Source organism: Salmo salar, chromosome 12 (genome assembly GCF_965601325.2).
Source record: "Salmo salar chromosome 12, fSalSal1, whole genome shotgun sequence".
NCBI lineage: Eukaryota > Metazoa > Chordata > Actinopteri > Salmoniformes > Salmonidae > Salmo > Salmo salar.
Window position 1 is genome coordinate 66,692,101 of NC_138302.1, and position 19,078 is coordinate 66,711,178.

A 19,078-nucleotide genomic window follows, 5' to 3' on the forward strand; every position below is an offset into this window, starting at 1 on the left:
TTCTCATGCCTCCTTGCAGCATGCCTGAGGCACATTCACGCAGATGAGCAGGGACCCTGGGCATCTTTCTTTTGGTGTTTTTCAGAGTCAGTAGAAAGGCCTCTTTAGTGCCCTAAGTTTTCATAACTGTGACCTTTATTGCATACCGTCTGTACGCTGTTAGTGTCTTAATGACTGTTCCACAGGTGCATGTTTATTAATTGTTTATGGTTCAATGAACAAGCATGGAAAACAGTGTTTAAACCCTTTACAATGAAGATCTGTGAAGTTATTTGGATTTTTACAAATGATCTTTGAAAGACAGGGTCCTGAAAAAGGTCAGTTTCTTTTTTTGCTGAGTTTATGTTCAGAGTCGGAAATACAGAGCGAAATTAAAACAATAATGTCCAGAACGAAGACACAAGTAGGTACTGTATTGCATTAGTAAAGGTACAGTATTCAGACTTTATATCCAGTAAAGGTAAAGAGAGCAGTCCTCCAATAACAAAAATTACAGTTGGCAAATAACACAATTACTGTACATTGAAAATCTTGCTACATTATTTGTCTGTTCAAAGTAAATATCTAGACTAGTAGATTTACAATAAGGATTGTAATTTTAAGAGAGTACATTATATATATTTTTTTACATTTTAGTCATTACAGTAGTGAGCGCATACATTTTCATTTGTACTGGTCCCTCATGGGAATCAAATCCACAACGCTGGCATTGCAAGTTCCATGTTCTACCAACTGAGCTCAGGTTACGAGTAAAACTGCCAACAGCAAAATACAATAGACCAGCTATTCCCCCCAGGGGTACGCGCAATGCCATCAGGGGTACGCCAAATAAAAATGTGTTTCACATTTTCAAACAGTGCATTTCGATTTTCCAATGGGGCTATACATTTGGGTGATGTTTTTTTCTCGCCTGAGTAGCCTCATTTCACTGCACAAAAATGTAATTAAACCATCTAGTGTTCAGCGAAATAACAAGCAAAAGCCATGACAGGGAGACATAGTGGAGTGGAAATGCGCGTGCAAGCAGTTGCTCCTGAAGCCACTTGGGTACACTGCAGCATCCACCGAGAGGCTCTTGCTGCCAAGGAAATGCCTGATAGCTTGAAAGATGTTTTGGACACTACAGTGAAAATGTTTAACTTTGTTAAAGCAAGGCCCCTGAACTCTCGCTTATTTTCTGCTTTATGCAATGATATGGTCAGCGACCATGTAACGCTTTTACAACATACAGAAGTGCACTGATTATCGAGGGGCATAGTACTGACACATTTTTTTTTAAATTGAGAGACGAGCTTAAAGTTTTCTTTACTGACAATAATTGTCACTTGTCTGAACTCTTGCATGATGATGAGTTTCTCACACGACTGGCCTATCTGGGTGATGTTTTTTCTCGAATTAATGATCTGAATCTAGGATTACAGGGACTCTCCGCAACTATATTCAATGTGTGGGACTAAATTGAGGCTATGATTAAGAAGTTGGAGCTCTTCTCTGTCTGCATTAACAAGGACAACACACAGGTCTTTCCATCATTGTATGAATTTTGTGTGCCTATTAACTCAAGCTTACAGACAATGTCAAATGTGATATAGTGAAGCACCTGAGTGAGCTGGGTGCGCAATTATGCAGGTAGTTTCCAGAAACGGACAACACAAACAACTGGATTAGTTATCCCTTTCATGCCCTGCCTCCAGTCCACTTACCGATATCTGACCAAAAGACCCTCATTGAAATTGCAACAAGCGGTTCTGTGAAAATTGTATTTAATCAGAAGCCACTGCCAGATTGTTGGATAGGGCTGCGCTCGGAGTGTCCTGTCTTGGCAAATCGCGCTGTTAAGACACTGATGCCCTTTGCAATCACGTACCTATGTGAGAGTGGATTCTTGGCCCTCACTAGCATGAAAACTAAATATAGGCACAGACTATGTATGGAAAATGATTTAAGACTGAGACTCTCTCCAATACAACCTAACACTGCAGAGATATGTGCATCCTTTCAAGCACACCCTTCTCCTGTGGTGAGTTATTCACAATTTTTGATGAACAAATAAAGTTTTATATTTACAGTAAGATGGCTAAATAAAGAGCAAAAGTATTCATTATTACATTATTATTTGTGCCCTGGTCCTATAAGAACTCTTTGTCACTTCCCACGAGCCGGGCTGTGATAAAAACACACTCAATCTTATGTTTAATAAATGTATTGTATAGTGTGTGTGTGTGTGTGTGTGTAGCGGGCTTACAATGATGGCAAAAAACAACATTAGACCCTGGTGCTAGAGGGGGTACGCAGCTGGAGGTTAAATGTTTGAAGGGGTACGGGACAATTAAAAGTTTGGGAACCACTGCAATAGACCATGGAAGACTGTTCACTCAAAGCCTGTTAGGATACTATAAAGGACAAGGCACAGAGTATTTATATGATATTATAGGGAACTTTGGTTGGAAATTGCACACAGTGACAGAGGTGTCTACTGATAAAAAAGAATGACTTGAATAATATCATCTCCTAGAATGCATAGGTGCCTCCTCCCTCTCTCCTTGTCTCCAGTTAAAACTTGAGCTCCAGCAGGTAGCGGATGCGACACTGGTTCTCCGTGTAGACCAGGTACTTGCTGTTGCAGAAGTAGCTGTCCTTGTACTGGGGCTGCTTGGTGGGTTTACCCTGAGGCACAGCCACCTGCTTACCATCCAGAGTCAGGAAGATGTCCTTGGACGGGTCTGAAACAATACAACAGTGTTGACTACACAACCATACTGATGCCTTCTTCTGGATATCGTCTGACCATCTACCAGATGTTTAGAAATACAGTGACCACTTCATTAGAATATACACTACCGTTCAAAAGTTTGGGGTCACTTAGAAATGTCCTTGTTTTTGAAAGAAAAGCACATTTTTGTCCATTAAAATAACATCAAATTGATCAGAAATACAGTGTAGACATTGTTCATGTTGTAAATGACTATTGTAGCTGGAAACGGCTGGAAACGGCTTTAATGGAATATCTACATAGGTGTTCCGAGGCCCATTATCAGCAAGCATCACTCCTGTGTTCCAATGGCACGTTGTGTTAGCTAATCCAACTTTATCATTTTAAAAGGCTGATTAATCATCCTTTTGCAATTATGTTAGCACAGCTGAAAAATGCTGTCCTGCTTAAAGAAGCAATAAAACTGGCCTTCTTTAGACTAGCTGAGTATTGTAATGGACGTCGTATAAAGGGGACCAAGGCGCAGCGTGTTACGTGCTCATAATTATATTTTAATGAAAACGAACACATACAAAAGAAACAAAACAACAGGCAACAGTTCTGTCAAGTTACGAAACAGAAAACAATTACCCACAAAACACAAAAGAAAAAAACCCAACTTAAATATGATCTCCAATTAGAGACAACGCAAACCAGCTGCCTCTAATTGGAGATCATCCCAAAAACCTCCAACATAGAAATAGAATAATAGAACTAAACATAGAAACAGAAAACATAGAATGCCCACCCATATCACACCCTGACCTAACTAAACAGAGAAAAAAACGCTCTCTTAGGTCAGAGCGTGACAAGTATCTGGAGCATCAACATTTGTGGGTTCGATTACAGATTCAAAATGGCCAGAAACAAAGTACTTTCTTCTGAAACTCGTCAGTCTATTCTTGTTCTGTGAAATTAAGGCTATTCCAAAACAAGAAATTGCCAAGAAACTGAAGATCTCGTACAACGCTGTGTACTACTCCCTTCACAGAACAGCACAAACTGTCACTAACCAGAATAGAAAGAGTGGGAGGCCCCAGTGCACAACCGACCAAGAGGACAAGAACATTAGAGTGTCTAGTTTGAGAAACAGATGCCTCACAAGTCCTAAACTGGCAGCTCATTAAATAGTACCCGCAAAACACCAGTCTCAATGTCAACATTGAAGAGGTGACTCCGGGATGCTTGCCTTCTAGGCAGAGTTGCAAAGAAAAAGCCATATCTCAGATTGGCCAATAAAAAGAAAAGATTAAGATGGGCAAAAGAACACAGACACTGGAACTCTGCCTAGATTTCTTGCATGGAATAGCCTTAATTTCTCAGAACAAGAATAGACTGACGAGTTTCAGAAGAAAGTCCTTTGTTTCTGGCCATTTTGAGCCTGTAATCGAACCCACAAATGTTGATGCTCCAGATACTCAACAAGTCTAAAGAAGGCCAGTTGTATTGCTTCTTTTATCAGAATAACAGTTTTGAGCTGTGCTAACATAATTGCAAAAGGGTTTTCTAATGCTCAATCAGCCTTTTAAAATGATAAACTTGGATTAGCTAACACAACGTGCCATTGGAACACAGGAGTGATGCTTGCTGATAATGGACCTCCTTACACCTATGCAGATATTCCATAAAAAATCAGCAGTTTCCAGCTACAATAGTCATTTACAACATGAACAATGTCTACACTGTATTTCTGATCAATTTGATGTTATTTTAAATGGACAAAGAATTAGCTTTTCTTTCAAAAACAAGAACATTTCTAAGTGACCCCAAACTTTTGAACGGTAGTGTATATAAAGACAGACTGGCCATGGCTGAGACAATAACAGTGAATAGATTTTGTCACCAGGGTAAGGGAGTGAGTTGGCCTTAGACCAGAAGTGAGCTATGAGTGGTGGTGCTGTACCTGGTTCCAACCGTCCTCTAGCCACCACACTGTCGTAGCCATCAGGAGCCTTCCTCAGGGAGCTGTTATCCTTCGTGATGGTGTGCTCCTTCCCTAGCACCACCTCATTCAGAAACATCACCCCGATGCCTCCAGATGTATGCACTACACAGGGACAGGACACAGAGACATGGCTTTTAGGGAGGTCCTTTTAACCGCCTAGAGTCGATGTCCATGCCCCTGCAGAAATCAAATTAGCATAATAAGCTAGAAATGTGTTTTTTTGTTGCATGGGCTGCGTCTCAATCCCCGATATCCGCCGTTGTTGGTCATCCCCACCTGCGGTGAAAGTTGGCAGAGCAACTGCGGTGTTTGTCAGACCAGGAGACATCCCGAAAATCGGTCTTCTCACGAAAATGTCTGTAGCGTCTCAACGGTTTGGCCGACAAAAGCTATTATGAACCCTCTATGGAAAGATGAGGCTCTCAATCCCCACAAGCATCCAGGAACTCGTCTGAAGTCTCTACCCCCAATTTGCTAATTAAGTCTGTTGCATCTGAACAGTTTGGGCAACACACTAATATGACCCCTCTCATGAACACATACAGTACCAGTCAAAAGTTTGGACACTGTAAGGGGTGTGTACTGGTGGCAGAGAAGTCAGGTGCAGGAGAGCAAAAAACTGTGGTTACAACGGCGCAGTTCAATAAAAAATACCACCGGAAACAGAACAATAAATCAATGGGTACAAAACCCGTCGCACACCAGACATAACGTGCACAAGCACTTACAATAAACAATTCCGGACAAGGACATGGGGGGAACAGAGGGTTAAATACACAACATGTAATGACGGAATTGAAACCAGGTGTGTGGGAAGACAAGACAAAACAAATGGAAAATGAAAAGTAGATCGATGATGGGGTAGAAGGCTGGCGATGCCCACCGCCGAATGCCGCCCGAACAAGGAGAGGCACCGACTTTGGCGGAAGTCGTGACAGACGCACCCACTCATTCCAGAGTTTTTCTTTATTTTTACTATTTTCTACATTGTAGAATAATAGTGAAGTCATCAAAACTATGAAACAACACATATGGAATTATGTAGTAACCAAAAAAGTGTTAAACAAATCAAAATATATTTTATATTTGAGATTCTTCAAAGTAGCCACCCTTTGCCTTGATGACAGCATTGCACACTCTTGGCATTATCACAACCAGCTTCATGAGGTAGTCACATGGAATTAATTTTAATTAACACGTGTGCCTTTGTTAAAAGTATTTTTTATTTTTTATTCCTTCTTAATGAGTTTGAGCCAGTCAGTTGTGTTGTGACAAGGTAGGTGTGGTATACAGAAGATAGCCCTATTTGGTAAAAGACCAAGTCTATATTATGTCAAGAACAGCTCAAATAAGCAAAGTGAAACAACAGTCCATCATTACTTTAAGACATGAAGGTTAGTCAATACGTAAAGCTTCAAGAACTTTGAACGTTCTTCAAGTGCAGTCGTTCAAAATCCATCAAGCGCTATGATGAAACTGGCTCTCATGAGGACCACCACAGGAAAGGATGACCCAGGGTTACCTCTGCTGCAGAGGATAAGTTCATCAGAGTTAACTGCTCCTCAGATTCAGCCCAAATAAATGCTTCACCGAGTTCAAGTATCAGACACATCTCAACATCAACTGTTCAGAGGAGACTGTGTGAATCAGGCCTTCGTTGTCGAATTGCTGCAAAGAAACCACTACTAAAGGACACCAATAATAAGAAGAGACTTGCTTGGGCCATGAAACATGAGAAACGGACATTAGACCGGAGGATATCTGTCCTTTGGTTTGATGAGTCCAAATTTTGAGATTTTTGGTTCTAACCGCGTGTCTTTGTGAGACGCAGAGTAGGTGAACGGATGATCTCTGCATGTGTGGTTCCCACCGTGAAGCATGGAGGAGGAGGTGTGATGGTGCTTTGCTGATGACACTGTCAGTGATTTATTTAGAATTCAAGGCACACCTAACTAGCATGGCTACCACAGCATTCTGCAGTGATACGCCATCCCATTTGGTTTGCACTTAGTGGGACTATCATTTGTTTTTCAACAGGACAATGACCCAAAGCACACCTCCAGGCTGTGTAAGTGCTATTTGACCAAGAAGGAGAGTGATGGAGTGCTGCATCAGATGACCTGGCCTCCACAATCACCCAACCTCAACCAAATTGAGATGGTTTGGGATGAGTGAAGGAAAAACAGCCAACAAGTGCTCAGCAAATGTGGGAACTCAATCAATACTGTTGGAAAAGTATTCCTCATGAAGCTGGTTGAGGAAATGCCAAGAGTGTGCAAAGTTGTCTTCAAGGCAAAGGGTGGTTACTTTGAAGAATCTCAAAAATATATATTTAGATTTGTTTACCACTTTTTTGGTTACTACATGATTCCATGTGTGTTATTTCGTAGTTTTGATGTCTTCAGTATTATTCTACAATGTAGAAAATAGTAAAAAGAAATAAAATATCTTGAATGAGTAGGTGTGTCCAAACTTTTGACTGGTACTGTATATGACAGTTGTTTTGCTCTAGGACACCCACAAGCCTGACAAGACTCGTCTGAAGTTACCCGGTAAGAGTTTTTTTTTAAATGAATGGAAGTATATATAGAAGTAGTTAAATGTGTCGTCCCCCCCCCCCCCCCCAAAAAAGGGGTTAAATATGTATCCCCAAAAATGATTTTCTGATCTTTCTTATATCTCTCAGATATATAGTGAATTCAGAAAGTATTCAGACCACTTGACTTTTCCCACATTAGACTTATTCAAAATTGTATTTTTTTTAAATTCCCCTTGTTTATCTACACATAATACCCATAATGACAAAGCAAAAACAGAAAGTATCACATTTGCATAAGTATTCAGACCCTTTACTCAGTACTTTGCTAAAGAACCTTTGGCAGCTATTACAGCCTTGAGTCTTCGTTGGTATGATGCTACAAGCTTGGCAGACCTGTATTTGGAGAGTTTCTACCATTCTTCTCTACAGATCCTCTCAAGCTCTGTCAGGTTGTATGGGGAGCGTTGCTGCACAGCTATTTTCAGGTCTCTCCAGAGATGTTCTATCGGCTCTGGCTGGGCCACTCAGGGACATTCAGTGTGATTGGAGTTCCACATCTTTATTTTTAGTGAAACTTAAAATAAACCAAGAAACAAACAACAACCGTGCAGTACTGAGGTGCAACATGCACTCACTCAAAAACAATATCCCACAAAGCAGGTGGGAAAAGGGAACCCTTAAGTATGATCCCCGATTAGAGACAATGAACATCAGCTGCCTCTAATTGGGAACCATACCAAGAGCACCAACATGGAAATATATAACCTAGAACACCCCCTAGTCACGTCCTGACCTACTACACCATAGAGAACCAAGGGCTCTCTATGGTCAGGGCGTGACAGTGTGTTAACATTAATCATCCTGAATTATTTCAGTTTTTCACGTAACAAAATGTGAAGAAAGTCAAGGGGTCTGAATACTTTCCAAATGCACTATAACGCAGGGGTAGAACCTCACCGTAATTAGCAGAGTTTCTGATCTCCGAAGCAAAGTAGATGCCCCTGCCTACACAGCCCCCTGACTGGGGCATGAAGTGACTATATAGGCCACCGTTCAAGATGGCCGCAACCATTGCCACGTTGGTGCCGTGCCACAGCAGACGCCGGTTCTCCAGATTGTCATTCTCCCTGAACCGCTCCGCCTGCCGAAAACAATGCCCACACACAGATATGCAGATAGGAGAACAGAGTCCTTGACCTAATGCACACAAACATATTCACTATAATAGAGGAACCTGTGTGTACATTTAAGGCAAAAAAATAAGAGATTCTCAACTTCATTACAACAATCAAGCTCACAACAAATAAGTAATGAATCAATACAAATTAATTCTGTATTACATGCTAACATTATTTTGATGAAGTAGTTGTGTCATGTGTTACCCACCTCAATCTCACTCTCTACCTCCCAGACATCTATAATCTTTGGCTGGCTGTGGCTATATGCAGTGGCCTTCAGGTATTTCTCAATTACCTTTAAATTAGACAAGAACGCAAATACAATGGAAGCTCAACAATTACTTTAGACTACAGAGAAGAATATTGTATATCATTTTGTCTCAGTAAACAGTCGCCTATATTGCATTTATGTCACAAAATGTGACCAAATCAAATCAAATTATATTAGTCACATGCGCCGAATACAACCTGACAGTGAAATGCTTACTTACAAGCCCCCAACCAACATTGCAGTTTAAAAAATATGAATAAGAAATAAAAGTAACTAGTAGTTAAACAGCAGCAGTAAAATAACAATAGAGCGACTATATACAAGGGGTACCAGTACAGAGTCAATGTGCGGGGGCACAGGTTAGTCAAGGTAACTGAGGTAATATGTACATGTAGGTAGAGTTATTAAAGTGACTATGCATAGATAATAATAGAGTAGCAGTGGCGTAAAAGGGGGGGGGGGGGGCAATGCAAATTGTCTGGGTAGCCATTTGATTAGATGTTCAGGAGTATTTTGGCTTGGGGGTAGATGCTGTTTAGCAGCCACTTGGACCTAGACTTGGCGCTCCGGTACAGCTTGCCATGTGGTAGCAGAGAGAGCAGGCTATGACTAGGGTGGTTGGAGTCTTTGACATTTTTTAGGGCCTTCCTCTGACACCGCCTGGTATAGAGGTCCTAGATGGCAGGAAGCTTGGCCCCAGTGATGTACTGGGCCATACGCACTACCCTCTGTTGTGCCTTGCGGTCGGAGGCTGAGCAGTTGTCATACCAGGTAGTGATGCAACGAGTCAGGATGCTCTCGATGGTGCAGCTGTAGAACCTCTTAGTCCTGTATTTCCGCTTTACCTGTTTGATGGTACGTCGGAAGGCATAGCAGGATTTCTTATAAGCTTCCGGTTTAGAGTCCCGCTCCTTGAAAGCGGCAGCTCTAGCCTTTAGCTCAGTGCGGATGTTGCCCGTTGTTGGAATCGACTAAACTTTGAACATTGAGATATTAAATAAATGATAGAGACAAAGCCTTGAATAGAGAGAGTTTGTAAAAAGCCAGAAGGCTTTGGAATGTGTTTGATGGAGGAGAGGAGAGCGATGTGTTGATATAGGGAAGACAGATGGATATCTGTGGATCAGGAGGTGAGGGGTGAGGTCAGTTCCCCTTAAGGGAGTAATCAGGGTTGGTATCTGGTTACCTTCTTTCCTGTGGAGCCATGAACTGTAAAGAGGAGTGTCTTAAGTAGGATGCATATAAACTGTGATATCTGAAATGTTTAGTGGTCTGATTTCAGCTGTACAGAACCTTTTGGAAAGATTAAACTTGGTTAAAGCTTCTCTAGTGTCCGTGAGTTATTTATTCTGAAAAATAAGAACCTAACACCGTAATCCATGGCTTCTGGTTTGGGTATGTACTTACGGTCACTTTGGGGACGACGTCATCGATGCACTTATTGATGAAGCCAATGACTGATGTGGTGTACTCCTCAATGCCATAGGAAGAATCCCGGAACATATTAGAGTCTGTGCTAGCAAAACAGTCCTGTACCTTAGCATCTGCTTCATCTGACCACTTTTTTATTGATCGAGTCACTGGTGCTTCTTGTTTTAATTTTTGCTTGTAAGCAGGAATCAGGATAATAGAATTATGGTCAGATTTGCCAAATGGAGGGCGATGGAGAGCTTTGTACGCGTCTTTGTGTATGGAGTAAAGGTGGTCTAGAGTTTTTTTCCCTCTGGTTGCACATTTAACATGCTGATAGAAATTTGGTAAAACCGATTTAAGTTTCCCTGCATTAATGTCCCCTGCCATTAGGAGTGCCGCCTCTGGATGAGCGTTTTCCTGTTTGCTTATGGCGGAATACAGCTCATTGAGTGCGGTCTCAGTACCAGCATCGGTCTGTGGTGGTATGTAGACAGCTACAAAAAATACAGATGAAAACTCTAAATAGATAGTGTGGTCTACAGCTTATCATGAGATACTCCATCTCAAGCGTGCAAAACCTCGAGACTTCCTTAGATATCGTGTTGTTTACATATTTGAATAGTCCGCCACCCCTTGTCTTACCAGAAGTTTTTACCTGCCGATACAGCGTTTAACCAGCCAGCTGTATGTTGATAATGTCGTCGTTCAGCCACAACTTCGTGAAGTGTAAGATATTACAGTTTTTAATGTCCCGTTGGTAGTTTAATCTTCCTCATATGTCATAGATTTTATTTTCCAATGATTGCACATTAGCTAGTAGAACGGAAGGCAAGGGGGGGTTATTCGATCGCCTACAAATTCTCAGAAGGCAGCCCGACCTCCATCCTCTTTTTCGCTGTTGTCTCTTCAAGCAAATGGCGGGATCTGTGCCTGTTCCTGGGAAAGCAGTATGTCGTTCATGTCGGGCTCATCGGACTCGTTAAAGGAAAAAAAAGCTTCTGCCAGTTTGTGGTGAGCAATCGCTGATCTGATGTCCAGAAGATATTTTCGGTCATAAGAGACAGAAGCACCAACATTATGTACATCATTTGTAAAAAAAAAAAAAAAACGTACAAATAACGCAAAAAAACAAACGGTTAGGAGCACGTAAAATGTCAGCCATCTTCTCCGGCGCCGTCTTACAATCAGTATCACTAAAGATTTGTATGACTATGATTTTTACATCTACAACAATACAGCCATGTTTCTATAAAATTAAACTTCCATTAGAGGCCACAGTACCTTGAATTCCTGTGTTTCTCTTTCTAGTAGACAGAGTTTGCAGTTGAGAGACAGATATTTCTGGTCCAGTGAATGAGGTACTTTCTCCACCTCCATCAGCTCCTGGGTCTTCTCAGTCTCAGCCTTCAGGTTCTGGGCTATCTCTTTATCAGCCTGCACCTGCAGGGAGCAGCAGAAGGAGGGAGAGATGGGACCAGGCCTGGAAAAAACGACTCATGATTATAGCCAGGAGTTTTACCTATTACCAAAACTCTGGGTCTTTGTAGGCTATAAAAAAAAACTTTTGGCCCTAAATAGTACTGACCAATATCAATGTCATTCCACAAAGTACAAGTTGATTAAGTAGATCTCACCAGAAGCATCTTCTTCTTCTTCTTCTGTATCTCAGAGCTGTCGATGACCGGGGGCCTATCGCGTCCAAAGTTGTGTGGGATGGTGGTGAAGAACTTGGAGGAGAGCTCCCCCAGTTTGGTACTGCTGGTCTGGCTGGCGTTCATAGCTCCGTCAATCTCCTCCAGCACTTTAAAGCCCTTGGCGATCTGCAGCTTGCTCAGCTTCCCCAGGGGTATCTTCTTTATGTCTGGTGGTCCAACAACCAGGGAAGAAATGATGATTATACACATATTACCACTCTGTCTGAGTTCATATGTTAGACATGTTTTATATAGCTCTATGTTGACTACTCTCCTCTACATTGGTCAATGTGGTTGTTGGGGAACTCGCAATACAGCTGAATAAGCTTCGGTCCAAATCAATCAATTGTTCAGTCAGGCGCCATTTACATTATTGATCAGGCAGACTGGGTTTTATATGGATTAGACATTTATCTCCAGATCGCCAGGCTTTACCCTCTACTTAAATGACTCTAGTTACTCTTTGATCACAGAGACTTCAGTTTAACAGCCAAGTACTGTATATAATTCCACTGAGAGTAGAATACAATACAACATGCAGTCCAGTCAAACAGGTATGTTACTTAATAGAACATGTGTACATAGACAGACATCACCCAGGCTTAATGACTGAGGAACAGAGGATTGTTTCAGTGCTGTAGCGGTAAAGGTGGTGTGTTGGACTAAGATTGACACCCACCCAGGTCCATGCACTCCATGTCGTTGCTAAAAATGAGATGGATGAGCTTCTGAGTGGGGTTATTCAGGGTGCAAGGCAGAATGTTTTGGGGCCCCTTGACAATCTTCCCATCAACATTGTCCACCTGCAAAAGCCAGACGAGAGCATGCTATAATTGACACAGCAAAGCAATAATGAGTGAGAGTCAAAGAAGCAGTCTGACTACCTATCTATCAGAGTCCTTAGCAGTACTTAGTCCCTAGCACACCACCGTTACCTTGAACTCTGCATCCTGGCCTCCATCCACCTTTATCAGGGTGTACTTCTCCAGGTGAGACACAAAGTTGTCACGCTCCTTCCAGCTGTTCTTTGTCTTGTCTTTAAACTTCTTCTCAAAGTCTTTGATGGCTTTGTCTGGGCTGACATAGGGGTCTGATAGTTTTGACTGGCCTGTTTCCCCCTGTAGGTGAGGAGAGAGGATTTGGTGCTTCAATCCTAGATGCTCAACAGATTAATAGTTTAGTATATTAACGTAATCAACAAAAATTTCGATTTACTAAAGTTGACACAGGAATGTGTAGCAAACTACCATCTTGTCTTTGTCTGAAATTAAGCTTACCACTCTCCCCCATTTGGTCCAGCAGTAGTAACATGCACCTGTACTCAACACTTGAATGACATAAAACTTATTGATGTTTTTTTCAATGTTGGTCTGATTCAGCATACAGTCATAATCTTCATACACCTGTGGGGGAGGAACATGATTTAGGTCACATTGGCACATTAGACACTCTTATCAAGAGCAACTTACAGGAGCAATTATGGTTAAGTGACGTACTCAAGGGCACGTTGTAAGATTTTTCACCTGGACAGCTCGGGGATACGAACCAGCGGCCTTACATTTACAGCCCGACGCTCTTAACCGCTAGGCTACTTGACTACCCATTCATCTACTGCACTGCACAGTCTGTCCTACTGATGTGACTGCAGGCTGATCAAACAAATCATTAAGTCAAATACCTATAGCTAGTGACAGTTTCTCAGAATCTGCTACATATGAATGAGTAACACACACAGCAGTACATTGGTCTTTTGAAACCGCTATAACTGTATGCAGCATATACAGTCCAAGAGATATAAATTACCTCACACACTCATTACAACGGAGCAAAGTTTTTTATTTGTATTTATTAGGGATCCCCATTAGCTGTTGCCAAGACAGCAGAAACTATTCCTGGGGTCCAAATGCATTAAGACACTTACATCACACATAAAACAAAAGATAAAACAGTACATCATATAACATTATTACACCACTACATATCTACAATACAACATTTATAATACCACCATACAACAATATTATAATGTACGTATGTGTAGAGTGCGTGTGCTAGCGTGTGTGTGTATGCATGTGTCTGTACCTGCGTGTGTGTGTCTCTTCACAGTACCCGCTGTTCCATAAGGTGTATTTAAAAAAAATCTGATTCTACTTCTTGCATCAGATACCTGATGTGGAGTAGTGTTCCATGTAGTCATGGCTCTATGTAGTACTGTGCACTTCCCATAGTCTGTTCTGGTCTTGTGAATAGACCTCTGGTGGCATGTCTTGTGGGGTATGCATGGCTGTCCGAGCTATGTACCAGCAGTTTAAACAGACTGCTCGGTGCATTCAGCTTGTCAACACTTCTTACAAAAACAAGTAGTGATGAAGTCAATCTCTCCTCCACTGATAGTGTTGTTAAGAAGGCAGAGCCGCGCTTTATTATGGACAGACTATCTTAGCTACTGTTGTATCAACATGTTTTGACCATGACAGTTTACAATCCAGGGTTACTCCAAGCAGTTTAGTCACTTCAACTTGCTCTATTTCCACATTATTCATTACAAGATTTAGATGAGGTTTAGGGTTTAGTGAATGATTTGTCCAAAATACAGTGCTTTTAGTTTTTGAAATGTTTAGGACTAATTTATTCCATGCCACCCATTCTGAAACGAAATGCTGCTCTTTGTTCAGTGTTGCGATCATTCCAGTCTCTGTAGTAGCTGACGTGTATAGTGTTGAGTCCTCCGCATACATAGGCACTGGCTTTACTCAAAGCCAGTGGCATGTCTTTAGTAAAGATTGAAAAAAGTAAGGGGCCTAGACAGCTGCCCTGGGGAATTCCTGATTCTACTTGGATTATGCTGGAGAGGTTTCCATTAAAGACCACCCTCTGTGTTCTGTTAGACAGGTAACTCTTTATCCACAATATAGCATGTGAAAAGCCATAACACATACGTTTTTCCAGCAGCAGACTATGATTGATAATGTCAGAAGCCGCACTGAAGTCTAACAAAACAGCCCACACAATCTTTTTATCATAACTTTCTCTCAGCCAATCATCAGTCATTTGTGTAAGTGCTGTGCTTGTTGAATGTCCTTCCCCATGAGCGTGCTGAAAGTCTGTTGTCAATTTATTTACTGTAAAATTTAATTTAAATTTAAACACCATTTTTTTCAAAAGTTTACTAAGGGTTAGTAACAGGCTGATTGGTCGGTTTTTTGAGCCAGTAAAGGGGGCTTAATATTCTTAGATAGCAGAATGACTTTAGCTTCCCTCTGGGCCTGAGGGCACACACTTTCTAGTAGGCTTAGATTGAAGATATGGCAAGTAGGAGTGGCAATATCATCTGCTATTATCCTCAAAATCTTTCCATCCAAGTTGTCAGACCCCGGTGGCTTGGCATTGTTGATAGACAACAATACTTTTTCACCTCTTCCATACTCGATTTACAGAATTCAAAATTACAATGCTGGTTTTTCATAATTTGGTCAATTATACTTGGATGTGTAGTGTTGGTGTTTGTTGCTGGAATGTAATGGCTAAGTTTGATGAAAAATAATTAAAGTAGTTGGCTATATCATTGGGTTTTGTTATGAATGAGCCATCTGATCCAATGAATAATGGAGCCGAGTTTGCCTTTTTGCCCAAAATGTAAGGTGCTCCAAAGCTTTTTATTATCATTCTTTATGTAATTATGTAATTTATCTTTGTTTCATATAATAGTTTCTTCTTTTTATTATTTTTATTCAGTTTAGTCAATTTGCAGTAAGTTGCCAATCAGTTGTGCAGCCACACTTATTTAATTTTTTTTGCCTCAACATCTCAACCATACACATTTTTCAAGTCCTCATCAATCCAAGGGGATTTAACAGTTTCTACAGTCATTTTCTTAATGGTTGCATGCTTATTAGTAACTGGAATGAGCAATTTCATAAATGTGTCAAGTGCAGCATCTGGTTGCTCCTCACTACACAAATATTGTTACATCGTCAGCATAAGAATCAAAACAAAACTTATTGTATGACCTCATGGACTCTATTAGGCCCAGCCTTTAACTTGAACTCTGTGAAGAATTTATTTGGGCTGCAATTTCTGAGGCTGGTAACTCCGATGAACTTATCCTCCGCAGCAGAGGTAACTCTGGGTCTTCCATTCCTGTGCCGGTCCACATTAGAGCCAGTTTCATCATAGCGCTTGATAGATTTTGCGACTGCGCTTGAAGAAACTTTCAAAGTTCTTGAAATGTTCCATATTGACTGACCTTCATGTCTTAAAGTAATGATGGACTGTCGTTTCTCTTTGCTTATTTGAGCTGTTCTTGCCATATTATGGACTTGGTCTTTAACCAAATCAGGCTATCTTCTGTATACCACCCCTATATTGTTACAACACAACTGATTGGCTCAAACGCATTGAAACGGAAAGAAATTGCACAAATTAACTTTTAACAAGACACACCTGTTAATTGAAATGCATTCCAGGGGACTACCTCATGAAGCTGGTTGAGAGAATGCCAAGAGTGTGCAAAGCTGTCATCAAGGAAAAGGGTGGCTACTTTGAAAAATCTAAAACAAAAATATATTCTGATTTGTTTAACACTTTTGGTTACTACATGATTCCATATGTGTCATTTCATAGTTTTGATGTCTTCACTATTATTCTACAATGTAGAAAATAGTAAAAATAAAGAAAAACCCTTGAATGAGTAGACGTGTCCAAACTTTTAACTGGTACTGTATGTAAATGTGTTATTTATTTTAAAACATGTTTATTAGCAAAAATGTCTAAAAACCTGTTTTTGGTTCATCATTATTGTGTATTGTATGTAGATTGATAAGGGGGAAAAAAGGATGTAATCCATTTGAGAATAACGTTGTAACGTAACAAAATGTGGAAAAAGTCAAGGGGTCTGAATACTTTCCGAATTCACTGTATGTGGATGAAAGCATCTTCTAAATGACTAAAATGTAAAATAATGGCTCCACAGGAGGACATTTGAGTTGAAATAGTATCCAATACATTTGTCTGATAGGTGGTACAGGCAGCCCAAGAAACTGTCTACTCTGTGCCTATATATGACATGATGTCCAACTCACCTCTCCTGAATGCTGTTCTGACAGCAAGCATTGCTCATCAGCCTTACTTTTGCCCTTAACGTGTGGCCCTGCAACCTTCAGCGCCTCTTTGGCAGAGGAAAAGGCATCCTTTGATGTGTCAGGCTCTTGCTTCACCTTATTTCCACCCACTTCAGTGACTTTGGTGGAAGAGGCAGCACTTCTCTTTGGTGCCATCCTTTCTCTGTATCTCAAATCACTGCAAAAAATAGATATGACGTTATGAATCAACACACTGAAATGAAAGATGATGGATAATCCTCATGCACTTGAGTCAGCAGTTGCTTTTCACTTCATCCTTTTCACTTCATTGTCCATTAGGCAATGGACAATGCCCATGGCAGTGATGTTATGATGCAGCTAAGTGAGGGAATGGGTACTTCTAGTATCAGAGACGTAGCAGCAGCAGACACAGTAGAAGCAGCAAAGAGGCGCTCAAGGTTGAAGGGCCACGCGTTAAGGGCAATAGTAAATTCATCAGTTATTCTGCGCTCTGGCACAATCAAACGAGAATGCTCTGAAATCGGAGTAGATAACCAGAGCTAATTATGAACGGACAATCTGACAATGCTCTGAATTTACGAACGCCAAGTACGCACTTGTTGGTTAATTTCTTTACTATCGTATAGAAAAGAAACATTAACTCATGCTCTGGAATGCTCTTTAGGTTTTATCACCCAAATGACATCGTAAATCTCCTGTCAGTGTTATCTCCCAGAGGCCCATCCTCAGTAGAACACACACACAATAGTTAACAGAATACTCTATTCTGTTGCATAAAACAACCATTTGATGCAATAAAAGTATTATAACATAATCTTGCAATTTTCCGCCACACACTCCAGATTGAATTTACGAACACACCCACAGTAGAAGCAGCAGATACAGTAGAAGCAGCAGACACAGACAAGCCCTGGCATGCCCGTATATTCCCTGACATAGAAAAGGATGCACTGAGGTGGTTGAGAGTGCTAACTAACCTGCTAGCTAGCTAGAGCAGCTGTCCTAGCTGGATTTCCATTTACAACCCCTCAGTAATATTTTAGCTAGGTAGTTAAATTAGCTTGGTGCAAAGTCCAATAACTTGATTGTGTGGGTGTGTGTAGCTGAACCAGCTAAACACTGTTGCCAGCGAGAAGTTCACACACTAATAGTTATGAGGCTATGGATGTAGCTACAGCTGATACATTTGAAGCTATCTAAATTGACTTGCTACTTACCTTACAGAGCAGGTGATCGGCAGCTCGAGCTGTCACTGTCAGAAGTAGCATGAACACAAAATCTATCTTTTGACAAACACACCTCTCACTGAGTGCCCCTTCCGCTTTTAAAGGAGCAGTTCACTATTTCACAACTGAATGTTAAATGGTTCCACGCCCTGAAAGTAGTCTATGGGCCAGGAGAAACTCTAATCCATGGTTCAGTATTTTTTAAATCAGCCACTACAAACTCTCAAACCTAATTTCAGGCTTTTCCCAACCCCTTCAAATTAAAAAAATAAATGCATTCAGGTGAGAAGTTGTGGGTGGTAAATGTAGTTTGCCTTGATCCTGACTAGTCTCCCAGTCCCAGCCGCTGAAAAACATCCCCACAGCATGATGCTGCCACCACCGTACTTCACCGTAGGGATGTTGCCAGGTTTCCTCCAGACGTTACACCTGGCATTCAGGCCAAAGAGTACAATCTTGGTTTCATCAGACAAGAGAATCTTGTTTCTCATGGTCTGAGAGTCCTTTAGGTGCCGTATACTGAGCTGTCGTGTGCCTTTTACTGAGGAGTGGCTTCCGTCTGGCCACTCTACCATAAAGGCCTGATTGGTGGAGTGCTGCAGAGATGGTTGTCCTTCTGGAAGGTTCTCCAATCTCCACAGAGGAACTCTGGAGCTCTGTCAGAGCGACCATCAGGTTCTTGGTCACCTCCCTGACCAAGGCCCTTCTCCCTCGAATGCTCAGTTTGTCCGGGCGGCCAGCTCTAGGAAAAGTCTGGTTGGTGGTTTTTCCATTTAAGAATGATGGAGGCCACTGTGTTCTTGGGGACCTTCAATGCTGCAGAAATGTTTTGGTACCGTTCCCCAGATCTGTGCCTCAACACAATCCTGTCTCAAAGCTCTACGGACAATTCCTTTGACCTCATGGCTTGGTTTTTGCTCTGAAATGCACTTTCAACTGTGGGACCTTATGCAGACAG

General features: G+C 41.3%; 1 protein-coding gene across 1 annotated transcript; it reads right to left on the bottom strand.

Moving 5' to 3' along the window:
- Positions 1-385: 385 nt before the first annotated feature.
- On the bottom strand, positions 386-18,242 carry LOC106565577 (protein mono-ADP-ribosyltransferase PARP3). Its single transcript, XM_014132854.3, has 11 exons — positions 18,112-18,242; positions 16,874-17,090; positions 13,070-13,195; positions 12,728-12,910; positions 12,472-12,595; positions 11,733-11,959; positions 11,380-11,538; positions 8,623-8,709; positions 8,194-8,377; positions 4,656-4,799; positions 386-2,723 (listed from the first exon to the last, which is right to left on the bottom strand). Exons 2-11 carry the CDS (start codon positions 17,066-17,068, stop codon positions 2,554-2,556), a joined length of 1,599 nt encoding a protein of 532 aa, XP_013988329.3. The 5' UTR covers positions 17,069-17,090; positions 18,112-18,242; the 3' UTR covers positions 386-2,553.
- Positions 18,243-19,078: the final 836 nt, after the last annotated feature.